The sequence below is a fragment of the Leptonychotes weddellii genome, chromosome 8 (assembly GCF_054177405.1).
Source record: "Leptonychotes weddellii isolate Sample4059 chromosome 8, ASM5417740v2, whole genome shotgun sequence".
Taxonomy (NCBI): domain Eukaryota; kingdom Metazoa; phylum Chordata; class Mammalia; order Carnivora; family Phocidae; genus Leptonychotes; species Leptonychotes weddellii.
In genome coordinates this window covers 83,615,847-83,637,678 of record NC_138376.1, presented here as the reverse complement: position 1 = coordinate 83,637,678, position 21,832 = coordinate 83,615,847, and the positions used below count along the sequence as shown (strand labels likewise).

The window sequence follows — 21,832 nt, the reverse complement described above, 5'->3', positions numbered from 1 at the left end:
TAGTTGTTTTATGTCTTAGCACTATTTAGCTTTTTTATTAAATAAAAGGTTTTCACCCTTAGATAGGCAAGTTAGTCAGTGGTGGATCAAAAGATGTTAACATATATGTTATTGATTCATTCTGTGCAGTATTTTTTTTATTGTTTATCATTTGCAGTATTTAAAAAAATACTGAAATGAATTTGATTTTAGTTTTGCTTGCTAATTAAATTATACCTTTTAGCATTTAGGATTTTTTTCACCCTTTCCCAATAAGACAAAGGATCCTGCATTAAAGGTAGTGTTGTAAACCCTCCAAAACAGAAATTAGGCAGTTTTCTCAGGATTTAGGAGATAAAGTTGTTAGGCTTTATTTTACTTTTGCCACCAAGATTTTGGTAGTTGAGTTAGAAGTGACCATTAAAATCACCAAGGAATAAGACAGAAAAATACTAAAAAAATCTAATATTGAAACTGAAGTAGAAGGATGAAGAGGAGAGTTTTTCTCTACAAAACGCTTTTGAATTTTACCTAAAGGCACTATTCTAATCACAACAAAAGCTGTCCATCTTTTTTTGCGATTAGGGTAATATTTTGAAACAACTTTCTTCATAACCATTATCACTGGGTGAGTACAGGCAGTCCTCACTTTGCATGGTAGTGTGGGACCAAAAAAATGACCATACAAAATAAAACCACACATAACAATCTTAATCAATGGGAAAAATTATAATTGTTCTATGATCTTTAAAAAGTTCTGTCAAGATGTTAAAAACTCTTATGTTGGTTAAAATGTATATAGGGAAATGAAAAAAATAGTAAAACTATATTAATTTAATACAATGTACTGTAAAACATTAAAAACAATTAGAATTAAAGTGTTTTATTTCTTTGTAAAAAACTTATCAAGTGTAGCTTGAACAGTGCTTCTCCATCTCCTTGTATAAATTAGAATAGTAGATCTAGCCAGAGTGAGCATCTTTTCTGTGCCTTGGCAAATTGTCCATTTGGATCAGCTTCCGACATTTTATTTTTGCATTTTTAATGTCAGGAAATATCTCCAAGAGTTTCTTTAATGTGAAGTTTTTTGCTTGCCTCACTTCCTCAGGGACATTTTCTTTTTTGTCTCAACCACTTTCCTTATTTATGTCAATAAGTTTACCTTCACTAAATTTTGATTGCAGATCTAGAGTCTCTCAAGCAGTGATAATGGCAACATTCCCACAATTGGCTGTTTCTTCTATTACTCCATTTACATTTGAACTCAGTTTCACTTCCAGCTTTATCATTTTTCATTTATTTACTGTACTTTTATCTTTGTTCGCCAGTTCTCTCTTTTAGTTACCCATTTTGTAAAATTTCAGGTGGGTTTGGGGTCAAGAAGGTAAGCCAGCTACATGCTTTGTTGTCTTTAGACAGGTGAATTGAATGACCAGTCACCTTCCAACTTTGGAAGGAAGTGATCAGTCACTGATCATAATATACATCTCTTATTAACATAGTGCTTCGTAGACTGAAGTGCTAACAAGGAAATTTATATTACTGCAGTTGTAGTTAATGTAGTGTGGTAAGTTAAATTGGAACCATGTTGTTGGAAACTGGTATTTTTTAACTAAACCTATGGTAGCTGAAATTTGTGCAGATGTGAGACCTGGGAAATAAGGGCTGCCTATAATGGAAGAAAGTGGAACTATTTAATCAATTAAAGATATGGTCGGTGTTGATGAGATTGAAGATGTAGGATTACTTGGACTATTTGATCTCTAAGCCATTGAATGCCTGATACATTTTATATGGAAGTGTAAATTTGATCCTATTCTTCCAGCTTCTTTAATTCTCTTAAGCGCTTCCTTAGAGAAGACCTTTCACACCATTTCTGAAAACAAAACAAAAATCTAGTTGTAGTAAGTAAAAACTGTGGTTTTAGGAGAATAATAGTGATAGTGATTTATGAGTTCATTATAAAGCAAATGACATTGAAAATTTTTTTCAATTTTTACATAATGTTGACATTCTAATAATTGAAGATGAAAGGTGGTTAATAAATTTTGATTCATTTAGTCAGCAACTCCACTTCATTGTCTTCACACTAGCAATAATATTTTATTATTAAATGTGAAAGATGAGGTATTACTCTGTGTTGGGTACAATTGAATAATGTTAATTTACTGTTTGATTTCCTACAGGTGAACTGACACAGAGGTTGATCACAAGATGCCATTAGTGAAAAGAAACATTGATCCTAGGCACTTGTGCCACACAGCACTGCCTAGAGGCATTAAGAATGAACTAGAATGTGTAACCAATATTTCTTTGGCAAATATAATTAGACAACTAAGTAGCCTAAGTAAGTATTTTTATATCAATGAAAAATATTTCTTGCAAACCAGAATGTTATGCTTTAGAGTATGAGTATTAAGATGTTCTTACGATTAATTTGGCGGGATGTTTGATGAGAAGAATACAAAGTTATCTTGAAAAATGTAGCCATTTTAAATAAAATTAATGAGTTTTAGTATTTCTTCTCTGCGTGTTTCCTCTGGGAAAGAGAAATAAGGACAATTTGAGGAGCAGGATCACATGATGGACAAGAATTACTGAAATTGTTTTTAAAATATGATTTGATCTATGAAAGGTAGTGCCAGGGTTGTACTTTTGCTTGCTAATTATCACTGTTACTTTTTTAGAGGCTTCAATTATTCACTGGTATCTCTCTCTTTACATATATTCTATTAGCCTAAGGAAATATTTTTATATTATTAAATATTTAAAATTAAAAGGTGTGAGGTAGTCACTACTCAGAGGATTAGGTTAGTCAAGTGAGTTGTCTAAAGGACATTAGGAGTGTGACAGGTAGCATGCTGTGAAAATAGCAAATGAACCTGGCCTCTCACAGACAAAAGGCAAGCAGGTTGGCCAGATAGTAAAGGGACAGGTAGGGGAGGAGATAGGCAATGTGTTCCCATGATAAGACTGCAGAACAAAACTGCTAAGTTAAGGAATTAGGTAAATTATTCTAAATTTAAAATCAAGAAAATTTAAAAAATAAATCCAATCTGTCTTTTGAATTGATGGCTTAGCTTTTTAACAAGACATTTATATTTCATTTTAAAGAAAAAAATAAGATGTTCTTGGCCTTAGATGTATTCTCTAAGTGGTCCTAGATGTATCTTAGCAATACCTAGCCACATAGATTGTCCTTACAGGCAAGATTGACCCTTTTCTTTTCCTTTTAACTTTTTTTCTTTGTTTTTATAATTGAGTACTTAGCACAAGATAAAGAGAGGTTGTCTGTTTCAAGTGGGAGCATTTGGACATACACACATGTAGCTAGAGCAACATAAAATTTACCTTTGAATGCTCTTGGTGAGACCACTAAATTTCTACATTGCCTATGAAATAGTTTTAAAAATAAAAGGATGTTTATTTGAATTTAAGTATATTCTTTGGCCCTTTTGGTGGTTATTTTTTCAGGTTGGTTATTGGCAGTGAATCATTAACATATTATTTACCTGTTTTTTTCTTGGGAAAGTCAATGTAGAATATACTTTTGAGACAAGTCAAAAGAAGAGTCCTAGATATCAAATTAGTATATAATTAACAATATTTTTAAAGACATTTGCTGACCTTTTTTGTGACCTAGCACTAATTGAATCTAACATGACTTTGTATAAAATTTGTATTACGGGGCACCTGGGTGGCTCAGTCATTAAGTGTCTGCCTTCGGTTCCGGTCATAGGATGGAGCCCTGCATCGGGCTCCCTGCTCGGCAGGAGGCCTGCTTCTCCCTCTCCCACTCCCCCCTGCTTGTGTTCCCTCTCTTGCTGTCTCTATCTCTGTCAAATAAATAAATAAATAAAATCTTCTAAAAAAATAAAAATAAAGTAAAATTTGTATTACTACATGTACACGAGTACATCAGTTAATATTGAAATACATATTAAGAGCATAGAAATGACAATATAGTTAAAATTTTTTTTTTTTTAAGATTTTATTTATCTGACAGAGAGAGACAAAGCGAGAGAGGGAACACAAGCAAGGGGATTGGGAGAGGGAGAAGCAGGCTTCCCACCAAGCAGGGAGCCCGATGCAGGGCTCAATCCCAGGACCCTGGGAACATGACCTGAGCCGAAGGCAGACGCTTAACGACTGAGCCACCCAGGTGCCCCAAGTTAAAATATTTCTTAAAGTGAATTTTGGATCTAATACAGGCATGTTGTTTTAGGTATATTCCCAATGTAGAATTTAGAGCTAATATAACAAGAGTGTTAATTTGCTGTACTAACCCATTTTTTAATATAACCTAAAGATGGAAACTTAAGGAATGTTCAAGTCTGGTATAATCCCTGTAAGTAACATCTATCAGCAAGCACATGGTCATGTTGTAGACAAACTCTCAAAATAGAAATACCTTGTAAAAATATAACTGGTGCTTCAGATTTGGAATCCGAGACTATTGTAGACATTTTCTAAGCAGTTTGTAGAGATTCAAAAACAAAGGAAAACCCATAAATATTGTAGCAAGGTGTAACAATAGTTTACTGCCCTGGAATTAAACTCTCTGGCAGTTTTCCCACTGATATAGTTGGAAATCCAGAATTAAATTTAAAATGCCCCTAGCTAGCCAGAATAAACAAGCCCATGCACTAAAAACTGTGTACATAAAATAGCCAATTGATTCCTCTCTCAGAGTCATTTACTTTTACTTTGATATTTCATACAGGTTTGATGATCTGATTTCCAAACATTTATGCTTCATAACATTACAAGAGGAAGGTATAGGGGAGATAAAAATAGAAGCAGGTGTTACCTAAGCCAGTCAAAAGAAGTAGTTTACAGCAAAGGAAGAAGAGACATAAGGGGAGAAGCAATATAAAAACGGGATAGAGGCCATTTCATGTAAAAGCAGATATTCTTACACATTTCAAGGCTGCTTTCTCACATAGAACATTTTGATTTCATAATCAACTCATTACTGAGTCCTCAAGAAAAGATTAAATTATGTTTAATTTTGTATTTCTACTTAAGATGGAGAAGCTTAAAATAGATTTTACATCAGTTTTCATCCAAAGTAGTTAAAATAATTAATGCATTAAATAATCTGTGAATTACTTAGTAAACTTGGCTATCCAAAATGGTTCTAGGTAATTGAGATGTTGACTTTGGTACTATCGTTAACACCAAAAGTGTTAAGAGAACACCGAAATAAAGGTCAATTGCAGGGGACATCCTCCTGTCTTAGGGGACAGCCTCCTGTCTTCTTCCTTACAAAAATGTTTTTCCTAGTAGGGCACAATTCTCTTTTATAATAGATAATAACTGAAAACATAGAATTCAGTTTCTATAAATTTCTTCTTTTATACCAAAATTCTTTCCCATTTTGTTGTCTTATTTAATGACCATTGAGTCTCTAATTACCTGAGGAATCTTTTGCCATTCTCTCTTCCCAAGGCCATCCTTCTGTTGAATGCAGTCAGTTCATGCTACCAAGATGAGCTGGTAGAGCCTAAGTTTGACAGATAGATGATAGCAAGGTAGGAGGGAGGATAAATAGATTGGCCTGATAAGACTAATTGGAAACATAGACAAAAAACAGATAACACTGACCACTTTGCTGTGTGATAAAGCTACGTGGTTCTTGTCTGAAAAGAGTAAACCCCTTTTGAATTGAAGAGTCGAATATGATTAATACTGAAACTATTCTGAACAGTGTGATCATGTATATAATTAAAATCATGAGTTTTAGATTACAGGAACTGAGAAAAGAGATAAAAATAAGGTGAAGTCATTATAGGAGTCTTGCTGAATGAAATGTGAATTGAATTGGGCCTTTCAGAAACAAAAGAATTTGGAAAATGGAGAGGAAAGAGGAAGGGAGGCATTTTTAGCTTGCAAGAATAGGCAAATGAATAGAGGCAAAAATAAATACGTAAGGGGGATTAAAGGGACAGATGATATTGGATAATATGGCAGACCCTGATTTTGGAAAACATAGAATGTTAGTTGAGAGGATTTTGATTTAGATTTAAACATCATAGATGGTAAGATAGTAAGGAGAACAAGTAGGTTCTTGAAGGGTAAGAAGTATAATACTTCTAAGGTTAATTCAAATTCAGATACATGCCCAATCAATTTTGCATTACAAACTTTATTCCTTTTACCTCAAAGAGAAAGAGGAGGTAAATTTGGAAATTAAGAAGGGATATGAAAAGAGAACAGATGGGATGTTTATTTTATCCACTGAAGTACTTTAGTACTTAAACCTGTAGTGGGGGGAACATAGACTCTTTTTAAAAAACCTTTTGAGAAACTGTGGTCCCTCCGGAAAAAAACATTTAAAAACCTGTGAATAATTTTCCATTGGTTTACAGCTTATAAATTAAGGATCCCTATGTTAAACTAAGCTCTTTTAAGGAAGAAATTGTCTCTTCTATCTCTGTATTCCTAGCATTTGTATCCCTAACATCAGTTGAATAAATGAATAACTTTATACTGCCTTTTCTTACACTTGGAACTTGGGGTGCTTTCCTTATCTGCCAGAGAAACTGTTCTGAAAGTGTCTTGGACACCATCCTACACCCAAAATTTAGGTGCTTTTTTCTCTATGTTCTGTGGCTTTTACCTTAAATTATAGTAAGGGATGTCTATTGCTGACCTCCTACCCTGTTTGTGGAACTCTGCCAGGTTCTTTGCTCACTGTCTCCTTTTCTTATAAATTCTTTTTGAAGCAGATATTTTTATCCCTATTTTACAGGTGAGGAAATTGATACCAAGGCCTCAAAGTGAATGGAATAAAGATTTGGACTTATTTATTAAATTGCTTTTCGTATTTGTTTAGATGTCTGTTTCTCCCTCTGTTCAAAACTCATCAATGGCAGAGACCTTCTTCCATCATTTTTATATACCCAGGGTCTGGTACAATGTTTAGCACATGAGACCTTTTCAGTCAATTTGGTTTAAAGATCTATGTGAGTAAATGAATATAAAAATGATTCTTTTTTATTATATTTTTGTAGACATTAAAGTTCTTAATTTATTATAGAGACTTTAAAGTTCTGATTTTTTTTCTTAAAGATTATAGAATCTTCTAGGACAGGAATTTTATGTTTTACTTTTTGGTGCCTTCAGAAGGTCATCCACCTGCCTGGCACAGGGCGAGCCCTCATTAAATACTTGTTGATTTAACTGATAATTTATTGAAGTACCTTGAAAAAATGCACTATTCAAATATAAACTAGCGAGATTAATGAATTCATTTAATAAATATTTATTATCTCTGTCTCAGGAACTGTCTCAATAGATCTGTTAAGCTAGATTTAACCTACACAGTATCTTTGGGTCTAAAATGTCTTAATTTAGGAAGACCATCAATTTTTTTTTTATTCAAAGGTGCACATAATAATTGACTCACCTTTATATTGTAAGTATGCATTACTTTATATGTTCTAAATACACTTGAATAATGTTTTCATTGTAGGTTACCTAAACTTCTCCCTGGCTTACTTACTAGATAGAAATTTCTATTTTTTTTTCCTCCTTTTTTCTCCTTTAGAATAGGATTATTTTTGCTTATTCTTTTCAGTAATAGAAATTTATATGACTAGAGAAAATACAGTGATTTTAGATTTATGATGGTTTTTTTAGGAAAATAGAACAAGAAAATATAAAATATCTCATAAATTTTCAGAATCTATGTTTTGGTCTTCTGTTGGTCTTATGAAGACTCTTAGATCTTGCCATTTGACCTGAAAATCAGTTCTAGTGTAGAGTGTATTTATGAATGCTGATTTAAAAGAGTTATTATTTGTATGTACTTTTATTTTACATCATAATGTTCTCTAACTTTAACAACTGGGCAGGTATGGATAAAGCAGGTAGAGTATTTGCATTTTAGGCACAAGACACCTAGCAGGAAGTGGTAGAGCTAGTATTTAAAACCAGATTTCCCAGGGTTTATGTTGTTTTCCCACTCTGTCTCACTTTGGTTACTGTAGGATTTAAAGTATAAACTAGTTCCAAATAAATGCCAAATTCATTAGGACAGCACTTTTAAAATGTTAAATTGTGTGATATTTATCTCTCATCACATTAAATTTTATGGTATATGTTTCATTTTTGCATAGGCAAATATGCTGAAGATATATTTGGAGAATTGTTCAATGAAGCACATAGTTTTTCCTTCAGAGTTAACTCATTGCAAGAACGTGTGGACCGTTTATCTGTTAGTGTTACACAGCTTGACCCTAAAGAAGAAGAATGTAAGTTTATTCATATTATATTTCCTTTCACATATATCTTAGGTTTGGGGAGATGAGCAATATATTTAAGAAAAGTATACTAAACACAGTTTATTACAAGTCTTTTTTACCCATGGCCTTTGATGTACATGTTGTAATAAATCAGTGAATTATCTAAAAATATCATTAGTATGGCTCCTGGCTTTTCTATTGTCTTTTTCTTTTTTGCTTCTTCTTTTTGTATATTAAGTAGCTTTTAATTTTTTGACATAAAATTTTTTTGAAGATTTTATTTACTTATTTTAGAGAGAGAGAAAGCGAGCATGGTGGGGAAGAGGGAGAGAGAATCTCAAGCACACTCCACAGGATATGGAACTCTGTCTCATGACCCTGAGATCATGACCTGAGCTGAAATCAAGATTTGGACACTTAACTGACTGAGACATTCAGGCACCCCTGACATTAAAAAAAAAAAAACTTTAGCCAGACTTTTTCTCCATTCTTTTTTTCTTTTCTCCTTTATAATTTATTTGTATACTTTTGTCCTAGAAATAAAAATTGTTTGAAAATTACTTGAAATCTTTAGGTTTTATTCTGTAAGAATATAATTCCTTTTAATATTCTTTTGTGTGTGCATATTGTTAAATTGCTAAATTCTGAACGAATTATTTGAATGTTACTCCCCACTTTAAATGACCATTTCCCAAAATACCCAAATTGCCTGTATATAGGACAAAAGTGTTCTATACTGAGTATTAAACCAGGGATATCATGTAGAAAACAATATATTGCAATCTGAAATAATGGTAGAAACTTTAGTGCTGAAACAACATTTTATACTTTGATAGAATACATTGAATGCTGTTGTGTCTCAAATTCCTCTTTTTGGTTTTTTTGGGTGTTTTTTTTTTTTTCTTACACAAAAAGAAATGGAACTATTCAGAACATAATTTCCACTTATTTTCTCTAGAGAATTACTTAATGTATGTCTCTTATAACACTTTCTTCAAAATATTTTTTTGTTGAATAACTTTTTTAGTATAAGTGCAAGTTTTATAATAGACCTAAACTTGAATGAAAATAATAGAAGATATCACTGGGAAAAGCAAAAAATAGAATGTAATGATAAATATCTTCATGACTGAACCAACTTCTTTTGATATAACCTAATTTAAAGCTTAAAAAGTAGACAACATGTTAAGTTTCTACTGATTCCAAAGTGATAAACTCAGATCTGGATGTGAAAAATCAAAACAGTAGTTTTTCTTCTTAAACAGCATTATTGAGATATATTTCATACACCCTACAATTAACCTGTCTAAAGTTAAAGTGTGCAGTTCAGTGGTTCTTAGTATATTCACAGAGTTATGCAACTATCAGCATAATCACATTTTCATCACTCAAAAAAGAAACCATATACCCATTAGCAGTCGCTCCCTATTTTTCCTTTCTCCCAGCCTCTAGCAATCACTAATCTACTTTCAGTCCCTATGGTTTTACCTATTCTGGACATTTCTTATGAATGGAATCATACAATATGTGGCCTTTAGTGATTGATTTCTTTCATTTAGCCTAATGTTTTCATTATTGGTTCATGTTGTAGAATGTATTTGCATTTCCCTGAAGACTAATGATGTTGAGCTTTTTCTCATGGCTTGTAACCATTTAGAGACAAGTGATCCAGCACCAAGTGGTAAAGCTAGGATTTAAAATCAGGTTTAAGTGACTTATCAGATGTGTACCTTCTTTGGCGGTCCTTTTCCCATTTTTAAGTTGGAATGTTTTTCTTTTTCTTGAGTTATAAGAATTCTGTATATATTCTTGATCCAAGTCTCTTATCAGATATATGATTTACATCCCATTCTATGGGTGATTTTTCTTAGTGATATCTTTTGAAGCATGTACATGTATATTAATTATACTTCATGAAATTCTCGAAATAATTGCTACTAGTGAAAAAATACTTTATGACCATATTTTCAAATATATAATTTACCTCCAAATTTTTTAAAGTTAAACATTTAAGTTATAAATATATGCCATCTAATAATATAGAAATACAGAGGTAATTCTATATGTAACAAATAAAAATTAACACTTAGTTTCAAAATACTGTTAAATTTTAACAAATACCTTAGTACTCCAATTAAAATTAAAAACAAAAATACACATAAAAGTTAAGTAACTTAAACGATATGTTTAAGTGTTTAAAAAAATTTTAATGTGCCAGTAACTGTCACAATTTTTCATAGTTTCCTTTAAAATTATGGGGACCATTGGAGAAGGATTCAGAATCTAAAAGATGAATTACTTAGTATGATATCATTTTGGGGTTGTTGGAAAGAAGAAATTTTCAAAATTATTTGACCTAGATTTTTAAATTCAGTTCACATGAAATAACATTATGAAGACAATACTAAATTATGGAGTGTAATATCAGTATTTTTGTTTTCTAAATTACTATTAAATAATTTAAGTAATGGTGAGAACTATGACTATAATTTAGAAAATGTGTAAAAAATGAGTTTTTAAACAAAGACCTATATAATTATATTTAGTAATGTTTACAAATATTTTGTTGACTTTCTGTGTTACCTAATACTATTTAAATATCAGATGTTGTTGGCAACTGGACGGGCTTTTGTCACGGTAGCCTGTTAAGACAAATGGTAAATGAGACCGGCTAAAGATGGAAAATTGCTAATTAATGGGGCACCTGCATGGCTCAGTTGGTCAAGCGTAGGACTCTTGGTTTCGGCTCAGGTCATAGTCTCAGGGTCATGAGATCAAGCCCCATGTTGGGCTCCACCCTCAGTGCGGAGTCTTCGAGTTTCTCTCTCCCTCTTCCTCTGCCCCCTCCCCACTCTCTCTCTCTCAAATAAATCTTTTTTTAAAAAAGTGCTTATTACTTTATACATTCTTTACATCCTTGACTAAGAAAGTTTTGAGAGATTAAACACTAGGTTCCATCCTGGTTATATACTTCTGGTAAATAAGTGGGGTTGGGGAGTGGCAAAAATTGATCCATTTTGATTACAGAAAACAGAGGCCACATCTGACAGGAGCCAGAGAACGGTGTGTGGTGTTAGGGCTAAAGGATCAGTCTCAGAAGCAGACAGATCTGGGTTTTCTGTTCTGGCTCCAGTGCTTATTAACCATTTTGCCTTGGGCCAGTTATGTAATGTTTCCTAGTCTTGGTTTTCTTATGTTTGAAGTGGAATAATAATTTCTCTTCTGATTGAATTGTTGCAAAGATTAAGTAAAATAAAAATTAGTGAGAATATTTAGCACATATAGTCCATACTCATTAAGTATCTCTTATATCATTCTTTAGCGATAATGAGAAAAATCTTTTTTCCTTCTCTGAATTTTCCTTTGGTGTTTTTGAGTGTGTTAGAAATCATGCAGCAGTGGAATACTAGGAAGACAGTCCTGGTGTGGCCATTGCAGAGCCACATTGCTCCAACTATTCCTAGATCCAAACGTTCTTGCTGAGTGAATTTTACTTGTGAGGATGATAGAGATACTATTTTAGGGAGAAGAATAATTTTAGAATTATGTAGTACTGGCCTTGCTCTGTTATAAAGCATTTATCTACATACTTAAAGCCATATTAAATATGTTAGAAATCACCTACTTTTTTAATATCAAAAAGTCAATCTAAGAGTTAAGAACATACTAATTGGTTACATTTCTTATTTTAACATGCTGTATAGTCCAAAAGAAAATGAGTAAATGAAGTTATTTTAGATTATCATGTATGTGATGGAGCTCTGCTGGTTACTGGAGATACTAATGTGCAAGACAGTGTCAGTGTTCAGGAGCTTATAGCTAAGTAGAGATCCTTGTAGTATAAGATAAAACATAAGTGAAATAGATGATGATATAGATTCCCCCGTACTTGAAAATTATGGCAAAGTTTGTTTTAAGTTTAAAGCATATATATAATATTTATAGTCTAGATAGCATAGAGGTCAACAATATGTTTAGACCAGAATGCCACTGAAGACTAAGTAATTCCTTCAGTGTTGTTGATATAAGCTAAATAAAAGTAACAAAGGGAAATGGGAAAAAAAGATTATTTAAAAAAAGGAAGAAGAAAAATGTGGGCTAGTGGGGGTTGGGGATGGCAAGTAGGAAAAAGATGTTTGATGGGAAATGTAGATAATGCTTCAGGTATCATTAGAGCCTTCTGAGCCTTAGAAATCAAAGGTGCCTTCAAACTTACCTGGTTGGAATGATTTTGGGATATAATGATAGAACATTTAAAATGTGGTTCCTGATTAACAAGCCTCTACAGTCACAACTTCCTGAGCTGTGCTGACTCTTAAACAAATACAGTGTGTGAATTTGTATTTATGTTCAATCCACTTAGTAAAATAAATAAAATACATTTTTGATTTTTGTTTTAGTGTCTTTGCAAGATATAACAATGAGGAAAGCTTTCCGAAGTTCTACAATTCAAGATCAGCAGCTTTTCGACCGCAAGACTTTGCCTATTCCATTACAGGAGACATATGATGTTTGTGAACAACCTCCACCTCTCAATATACTCACTCCTTATAGGTCAGTGGGCTACTAGATAGGCAGGCTGGCTATTTATTGCAGAATTTCAGTCCAAATCAGTAGCAGTCTACCTTTAAATGATAAATCTCCAAACATTTTTTACATCACTGGGCTTTTCACCAACACAGAGAACCCTCCTCATCCACCACATTTAGAAAACTTTTGCTTTATTCACTAGGTGTGTTCCTAAGATTCTGGCATACAGAAGACAAGACTTACTCAAGGGAGTTGTTTTAAGAAGTATTATTAGTCAAAGCCAGTGGCAGACTTATTAATATGAAGGGGCAAAGAGTTACTGTCTTTTTAATGTAATAGTTGGTCAGATGAAAAATAAAAAATGAAGAGCTCAAAATTCCACCATGCTAACAAAATAAATATCATTTTTGCTTGCTCATGCCTACTCTTGATCTATATGGATTCAAGTTTTTACAAAATGCATATGTAGCATCTGTTTTTAAAATGTTTTTTACCATTTAAAATAAAATCTGGAATTCCTCAGGCTTTCTTTGGGGGTACTTTCACATGATTTGTTAAATGGGTAATTTAAGATACACAACACATATCCTGAACAAAATGGTATTCAGATATTTATCTGAAACTGTTTTGTCAGTATGCAAGTCAATTGGATGAAAATAACTGTTATTACTAGGATGAGTTTTAAAGGATATTTTTGGGGTTTGGTGAGATAATAAGTAAATTAGAGTATTGGCAGAAACCCTGTGTAATTTCTCTATTCTAAATGATATTATTGTCTTTTCAGGCTTTTATCTTTGGCAGAACCTTTTGTAACTATTGGAATTTCCCAAAGGACTTTCAGAAAAGTTGGTATTCAGCACAAGTTAGGGATGAAAATTATCCAGCTGTTCTTCAGATTAGTAACACCAACTCTGAAAAACACCTTTTTTTCCATTGTCCTTAGTTTTTTGATTTGTGAGAAATATTTTATTGATGCAGCATTCTAATTTATTTTGTCAGTATTTTTACACCTGCTGTATTTCATTAATGTAAGAGAAAAAAACATTTTAGTATAATTACTCTGATTGCCTAAGTCTTACTGATATATGTTTTGATATTTTACATTTCAGAGATGATGGTAAAGAAGGTTTGAAGTTTTATACCAATCCTTCGTATTTCTTTGATCTATGGAAAGAAAAAATGTTGCAAGATACAGAGGATAAGAGGAAGGAAAAGAGGAAACAGAAGGTATTACAAGAGATTCAAAAAATTGAAGTTAGTTTTGGTGTATTTGTGTTTTGTTGCATACAGGGAACTTTATTAAGCTTGTATCTTGACAGTTTTATACTGAAGTCTTTATAACCACACAGGAAGATCACAGTCTAATGGGGGAACAGGTGAGCAATCAGATTATTATAATATGGTATGATAAGCGCCATAACAGAGATATGTATGGAGGGTTTAGGTAGCACAAAACTGCACCTGCTTTAGCCAGAAGACAGGGTTGGTAAACACTTTCAACAAAGCTTATAATAAATATTGCAGAACAAATAGGAATTAAGCAGACCAGGGAAGAGGAGAAGGGCATTCTGGTAAGAAGGGATGAAGAAATATTGTGCAGATATTGGCAAAGTAGATTAACTTATATTTTCTTACCACAGATCATATCCTAAATGTTTTGGAAAGATGATTATATTCTCACTAAATTCCTGTTGTCTGTCTGCTATGTTGCCATTTCCTACTTTGTAATAAAATTCACTTGGATCTCCTTTATTCCATGTTGATGATAACTGGAAATAAAGAAAGAGGAAGCAAAATTGGGATTTAGGCAGAATTATGAAGGAGGCAGAATCCTTCTGTTTCTCCTGTAACTATCTCTCCTCTCCTCCCTTTCCCTCATAATGCCTTCATTTTATTTTCTGTACTAGATGGTATCCCAGCGTTCTAGCCAGAGTTTACAAACTGGTGACTGGAAGCTCAAATTATGCCTGCAGTCAGTGTTTTGTTTGACAAACACAGTGGTTTTAAAATTCTTGAACTGGAAAGCCTTGAATGGGCATGCCTGTTTATTTATTTATTTATTTTTTCTCATTACAATCCCCATCTTACACCTGACTTTCTTCATTCATTTCACAATGTTCACATGAACATTTCACATTCATGTATGTGATCTGCTTGGCCCCTTTGGGCATTTGACTTTGTTACACCAACTCTAGACCTCTCTATGCTTTCTCCCACAATTTGAAATATTTTGTGTTTTATTTTTTGAATACCCTGTTTCTGATGAGGGACACAGTTGTTAAGGGTTAATTGGATAATTGTATTGGCTAGCTAATTGGTCACTTTCCAGATTATATAGCCTTAATAAATTTTCAGGTTTTGGTTAGAGTTAGTGCCATTAATGGTAGAAATTTCACTCATTATAGCAAAAACTAATAGATGTGGGAGCAGAATTGGTGAATCTTTTTTCATCCGAAAGGATTTTCTGACCTCAAATTTTATTATTTAGGCATACTATTTTTATCTGGTGCATCAATTCAAATTAGAGGTTAAAGAAACATGACAAGAAGCTGGGATTGGAAGCAAGCTAGCTAAGATTTAATTCTGAATGTACCAATGAACTGTCTCTGTGTTACTTTAACTGTATTATGATGGCATTGTCTTTTTCAGTATTAATGTTAGAATTTTATTTTGATTGTTATAACATCTTTTTAAAAACTTAGCCCTTCAGCATTTGGCTTTGTTTTAATACATCTGTTATAGCAGAAAAATCTAGATCGTCCTCATGAACCAGAAAAAGTGCCGAGAGCGCCTCATGACAGGCGGAGAGAGTGGCAGAAGCTGGCCCAAGGCCCGGAGCTGGCGGAAGATGATGCTGATCTCCTACATAAGCATATTGAAGTTGCTAATGGCCCAGCCTCTCATTTTGAAACAAGGTTTCTTTTCTTTGTTTGTTAACAAAATTAATGATAAAATACTGGCTCTGTTTCTAATATCTATGCCTCTGATTCTTAGGTCCTGAATTGTTGAACCAGCAGACCCTGCTTTATCTATAAAAATTATTTTGAAACCCTGACCACTGTGAGCCTACTAAAGTCTGATCTTGGGCCGGTCATTTTCATACCTGGATTTTAGTTTTGTCATCTATAGAAAAAGGTGGTTGGAATAGATGATCTTCAGGGTTGTTTTAGCTTTCATATGAAGTCTCCATGCTCTCTCAGGCAGAGTCTGCTAGAATTTCATAATAGAGGAATGGGGTCTGGAATGTTTTTGAAATATTACTGATTCACTACATATAAAATAGGAGCTGAGAAAGGGTAATATTTTGTTCCTTTTTCTTTCTCCTGGCTCCCTTTCTATGCCACATCTCCCACCTCAGTTACATCAGGACTTTTAAACAAAATTACTCATCCCCTTTTGCAGAACTATAGAATAGGTCTTTTTTCCTTTCTCAGTAGCCATGGCCCCATCTAAGTAACATGCTATCCTAACTAAACATTATACTAGCATCTCTCTGTAAAGGAATTTGTGTATAGTTGAATGAGTATAGTTATTATTATATATATTATAGCTACTGATTTTTGAATGGAAAAGAGCTTAAAGTTTTCTTTGGAATAATACATGTAAATTATTAGGCTAATATCTTGGCCAAGTTTAGGAGTAATATATGTGTAAGATACTATTTATATGCATTACTGGAAGAAAAAGACCAAAAGGATTGAGATTTATTTTAAAAAGTTATCTATAGGGGCACCTGGGTGGCTCAGTCGTTAAGCATCTGCCTTCGGCTCAGGTCATGATCCCAGGGTCCTGGGATCGAGCCCCGCATCAGGCTCCCTGCTTGGTGGAGAGCCTGCTTCTCCCTCTCCCACTGTCTCTCTCTCTGTCAAATAAATAAAATCTTTAAAAAAATAATATAAATAAAAAGTAATCTATAGATAAACATTTTTTTCTACTACTGTTAAGTAATTATGATATTACCTTACCCAGTAACATAAGTACAATACAGTTAATCCTTGAACAACGAGAGAGTTAGGGGTACCAATCCCTTGTGCGGTCAAAAGTCCACATGTAACTTTTGACTTCCCAAAAACTTAACTACTAATAGACAACTGTTGACTGGAAGCCTTACTGAGAGCATAAATAGTCATTTAACACATATTTTGTATGTTACGTGTATTATATATTGTACTTTTATAATAAAGTAAGCCACAGAAAAAATGTTAAGAAAATCATAAAGAAAATACATTTACAGTGCAGTACTGTAAAACAAAAAAACCTCATATAAGTGGAGGTGCTCAGTTCAAACCTGTATTCAAAGTCAGCTGTATTTTCTAACTTACTTTGTGTACATTCGTCCCCAGCATGCACTACAATCAGTAAATATTTATAAACCTTAAGTCACATGTTGCTTTGTTACTCAGTTATTTTCTGAGTACCTACCACCTTAAAAAAACACCAAAAAGACGAAACAATATAATTAGCCATCCCCGTGGTGCTAGTATCATGGAGGCCTTTCTCACCGATAAAGACATTTGGAAGTCAGTCAGGTTTAAGAGAGCAACGAGCTATCCTAATGGTAGAAAATTCCAGTTTTCATATTCTAGCTTTTTGTCATTGGCATCATGTTTTAAAGGAAAAAAATGAAATAGAGACAGCTTTGAACACAGTTTGCCAAAAGTTAATTACTCTCTTTTCTTGTTTATAAGATTCTATATGTAATACTTTTTATCCTTGTGAATTGAATTAGTATTATTGGTAGGTTGCATTGTGAGCAGCATTCTTTGTTTTAAAAGCAGTAATAAATTTCTGAAGTTTCTTAGTAGTGGTTAAAATATTGGCATTCAAAGGATACATGTTAAATATCTCCTGTAGAACACTTTACTCCACCAGTAATTCAAGAAAAATACACTGATACTATATTTTTTTTTAGACCTCAGACATATGTGGACCATATGGATGGATCTTACTCACTTTCTGCCTTGCCATTTAGTCAGATGAGTGAGCTTCTGACTAGAGCTGAGGAAAGGGTCTTAGTCAGACCACACGAACCTCCTCCACCTCCACCAATGCATGGAGCAGGGGATGCCAAACCCATACCCACCTGTATCAGGTATGTTGGGACAGGCACATGATATTTGTTCCTAGGAGTTGGTAACCTTTCTCTTGAAAGGACCAGTTAGTAAATATTTTAGGCTTTGTGGGCATACGTTCTCTGTCACAGCTACTCAGCTCTGCCATTGTTGCGTGAAAACAGCCATAGACTACACGTAAATAAATGCCTGTTTGTGTTTCAACGAAACCTTATTTACAAAAACAGAGAGCAGTTCAGGTTTGGCCTGTGGACGTCATTCACCACCTCTGATAAAAGCTGACCTGTTCTCGGGGAAAATTTAGTGAATGAGAATTTACTTTAAAGATTAAAGTGTGTTTCATTTTATTATAGCTTTCTTATCAAGCACATGATGTGCAGTATATTAATAAAAATTAAGAATTTCTGGACTGTGGTAAGGGACTAAGAAGTGGGAACCATAGGTGTGATTCTAAGTGTTAATTTGGTATTATGGGGAATACTCTGAGAATTTGAGAGAAAAAAGGCAATAATCTTTCAGTAAAGCAATTTTGAAGTTGAATTTTGTCCATTGTTATCAAGATTATAAGATTTTTAATAGGTAAATAAAGACCAGCTTTATAATTTTCAGTTAAAAAAAATCAGCCTTCTATCACTGAGTCATTTGATGTTCCATCCTCAGGAAGGAAGAGAGCCATAAATTTCCTTTTGTGGCTTGTAATTAGTTGTTATTGATTTAACTGAAATGACATATGATGAGTCTTAATAGCTTCAGTATCAATGCAGCGTTGTAATGGCCACAGGTATTGCTACAAATATTGTAATATGATAAATGTTGAGTCATTATAAAGACTCCTACCACAGCATAAAATTGAACATTTTATTTATCAAAGTAAGCATAAAATGCTTGAGTGTATATGACAGGTGCATGGAAGGATGAGACCATTTAGAATATTACAAACGAAAGCACCACCTCTTCATTTTCTTGTTGGTATCTTCCCTTCACCCTAAATACTGAAGAATTTTTAATTTCTTTGGGAACATGTTAATGCATCTACCCTGCTATAATGACTGACAGTTGTATCTTTCCTGTGGTTGGTTCTTTCTCTTTTAATAACTTGCTGGGATTTCTTTATCATTTCAGTTCTGCTACAGGTTTAATGGAAAATCGCCCTCAGTCACCAGCTACAGGCAGGACACCTGTGTTTGTGAGCCCCACCCCCCCACCTCCTCCACCACCTCTTCCATCTGCCTTGTCAGCTTCTTCCTTGCGAGCCTCAATGACTTCGACTCCTCCCCCACCAGTACCTCCCCCGCCTCCACCTCCAGCCACTGCTTTGCAGGCTCCAGCAGTACCTCCACCTCCAGCTCCTCTTCAGATTGCCCCTGGAGTTCTGCACCCAGCTCCTCCTCCAATCGCACCCCCTCTAGTACAGCCCTCTCCTCCAGTCGCTAGGGCTGCCCCAGTGTGTGAGACTGTACCAGTTCATCCGCTCCCACAGGGTGAAGTCCAGGGGCTGCCCCCACCCCCACCACCGCCTCCTCTGCCTCCGCCTGGCATTCGGCCACCATCCCCTGTCACAGCTGCAGCTCTTACCCATCCTCCCTCTGGGCTCCATCCAGCTCCATCTACTGCCCCAGGTCCCCATGTTCCATTAATGCCTCCATCTCCTCCATCGCAAGCTATACCTGCTTCTGAGCCAAAGCGTCATCCATCAACTCTACCTGTAATCAGTGACGCCAGGAGTGTACTTCTGGAAGCAATACGAAAAGGTAATTGCCTCATGGCCGTTCAGAGCATTGCTATGGTAGCATTAGAAACTTTCTAAATATTTGACACGGTAACATTTTCTTCACTTACAAAATTTTAGATCGTATTTTTCCACAATTGGTTTTTATTTTTTATTTTCTTTATTTTTAAAAGATTTTTTTTATTCATTTGAGACACAGAGATACAGAGAGAGAGAGAGCATGAGCAGGGGGAGAGGCAGAGGGAGAGGGAGAAGCAGGCTTCCCGCCGAGCCAGGAGCCCAATGTGGGGCTTGATCCCAGGACCCTGGGATCATGACCTGAGCTGAAGGCAGACACTCAACCATCTGAGCCACCCAGGTGCCTCTCACAAATGGTTTTTAGAAAGAAAAGCTATGTTCAACGTGTATTTTAAATCATTTTCCAGAAAATATATCACATTTAATTATTTTATTTTCATACTTTAGGAGGGATTCTTAAAATGTTTATGGAATAAATGAGAAATTAAAAGTATCAGACTTATAGAAAATTTAGTTAAAACCCTTTATATTATGTTTAATATGTATGTTAACTCCTTTAAAAATGGTATTTTCTTCAGTGTTAAGGCTGTCCATTTGGTGTATCAGTGACACTTGCTCTACCAGATGCCTTTATAGGATTAACGTTCCTCTCTCAGTAACAAGGGAAAGACCTCTCATGTTCATTCATTTATTCAGCCAGCATTTCCTAGGCACCTACTCTAAGCCAGGCACCAACAGTGTAGAATGAATAATAGTGCCTTTCCCTCGATTCCTTGGGAGAATAAAGCCACAGGAAATATACTCAACAATGTTCATTTGACCACTGGTTAACTTTTTAGGGGGGCTGCTGAGTAGGGAGGCACAGTAGACCATCATGGCTAAATAAACTTTAGATATTCACTGGGATAGCTGGTAAGTTTGACCAGCTAGTTTTACAGATAATGAAAGAATTAATTGACCAAATTAATATGATTCTAAATATGATCCCTTCAAATTCTTTTTAATAGATCTTGCTTTTCATTTTCCTATTAGTATTTCTCACATGTATTTGATTTTATTCCAGAAAGATTAATAATATGTAGTATTTAGTATTTTGCCTTACAATGAATGCTTTGGTTTTTCTGTATCAGGTATTCAACTACGCAAAGTAGAAGAGCAGCGTGAACAGGAAGCTAAACATGAACGCATTGAAAATGATGTTGCCACCATCCTGTCTCGCCGTATTGCTGTGGAATATAGTGATTCAGAAGATGATTCAGAATTTGATGAAGTAGATTGGTTGGAGTAAGAAAAATACATTGATAAATATTACAAAACTGAATGCAAATGTCCTTTGTGGTGCTTGTTCTTTGAAAATGTTTGGTCATTCCAGTGTTTTGCTTTCTTTTCCTTATGATAAATAACCTTATCCTCCATAATTTTTGATTTCTAAGAAAAATAATAGCATACATTTCAAACTAAATGTTTTACAGTGGCTTATCTTTTTTTATTTTTCCCTGAAAAGATAATTTGGTCAAAAAACCACTAAGTATTAAGCATGGACAGCTGTTGTTAGAGTAGCAGATTCAGTTTTTTGATATATCTTAATTGTGCACTTTGTGAATTTTAATTTAAAGAAAGCAATTGAGATTGAAATCTTGAGGGCAGCTGTATCTATTAATGAGCCTTATTCCATTTCCTGATGTTTTAAAACACTGCCTTGATTATATGAATACACTCAGAAAGTACCCTTAGCTAGTAGTACTGAATTCTCTTAAAGGAATGCTTGAATTTTTTTTAATTATTGTTTTACCGTTTTTAAATACTTGCCTTATTTGAATGTTTAGCAGTACCCCCTTCCCACTTATATATTGTGTGGTACGATTTTGCTTGCCTATAAGAGTTTAAAAAATTTCCATGTGAAATACTCTGACATAAACATACATGTAACTTACATTAACTGTTAAGAATTAACAGTCTGATTTAATAAATGGTTCATTTTAAAGGTTCATGGGTGTTGCTCTTTGAATCAAACTATTTCTGATAATTTATCAAATATATATAAAGTAGGCTTTTAATACATAGATAGTAAGCAAAAAATGTTAAAACCACTTAAGCTGTATAATTTCCTCTTGATTATACACATCCATGTTGTCTGGTATGTAAGGTAGCTTTTATATCATTTTTTCCTAAGGTCACAAAAATCAGTATTTTTCAACTCCTTATGCTCTTAAATTAAAATCTCAATGTGCTGTCTAATTTCAACACAACTTGAC

The 21,832-nt window shown here is 34.0% G+C and overlaps 1 protein-coding gene across 5 annotated transcripts in view; it reads left to right on the top strand.

The window, feature by feature from the left end:
* Positions 1-21,567, top strand: part of WASF1 (WASP family member 1) — a 66,946-nt gene extending 45,379 nt beyond the window's left edge. For 4 of the 5 annotated variants that reach the window (XM_031023916.2, XM_006729473.3, XM_031023914.2 and 1 more), the window contains exons 2-9: positions 2,166-2,326; positions 8,103-8,237; positions 12,629-12,782; positions 13,868-13,985; positions 15,501-15,673; positions 17,671-17,850; positions 18,953-19,581; positions 20,708-21,567. In XM_031023916.2, the coding sequence (XP_030879776.1) occupies positions 2,194-2,326; positions 8,103-8,237; positions 12,629-12,782; positions 13,868-13,985; positions 15,501-15,673; positions 17,671-17,850; positions 18,953-19,581; positions 20,708-20,865 (1,680 nt within the window). In that variant the 5' untranslated portion in view covers positions 2,166-2,193 and the 3' untranslated portion in view covers positions 20,866-21,567. The remainder of the gene's footprint in view (positions 1-2,165; positions 2,327-8,102; positions 8,238-12,628; positions 12,783-13,867; positions 13,986-15,500; positions 15,674-17,670; positions 17,851-18,952; positions 19,582-20,707) is intronic. The other variant, XM_006729474.3, reaches the window with a different exon arrangement.
* Positions 21,568-21,832: the final 265 nt, after the last annotated feature.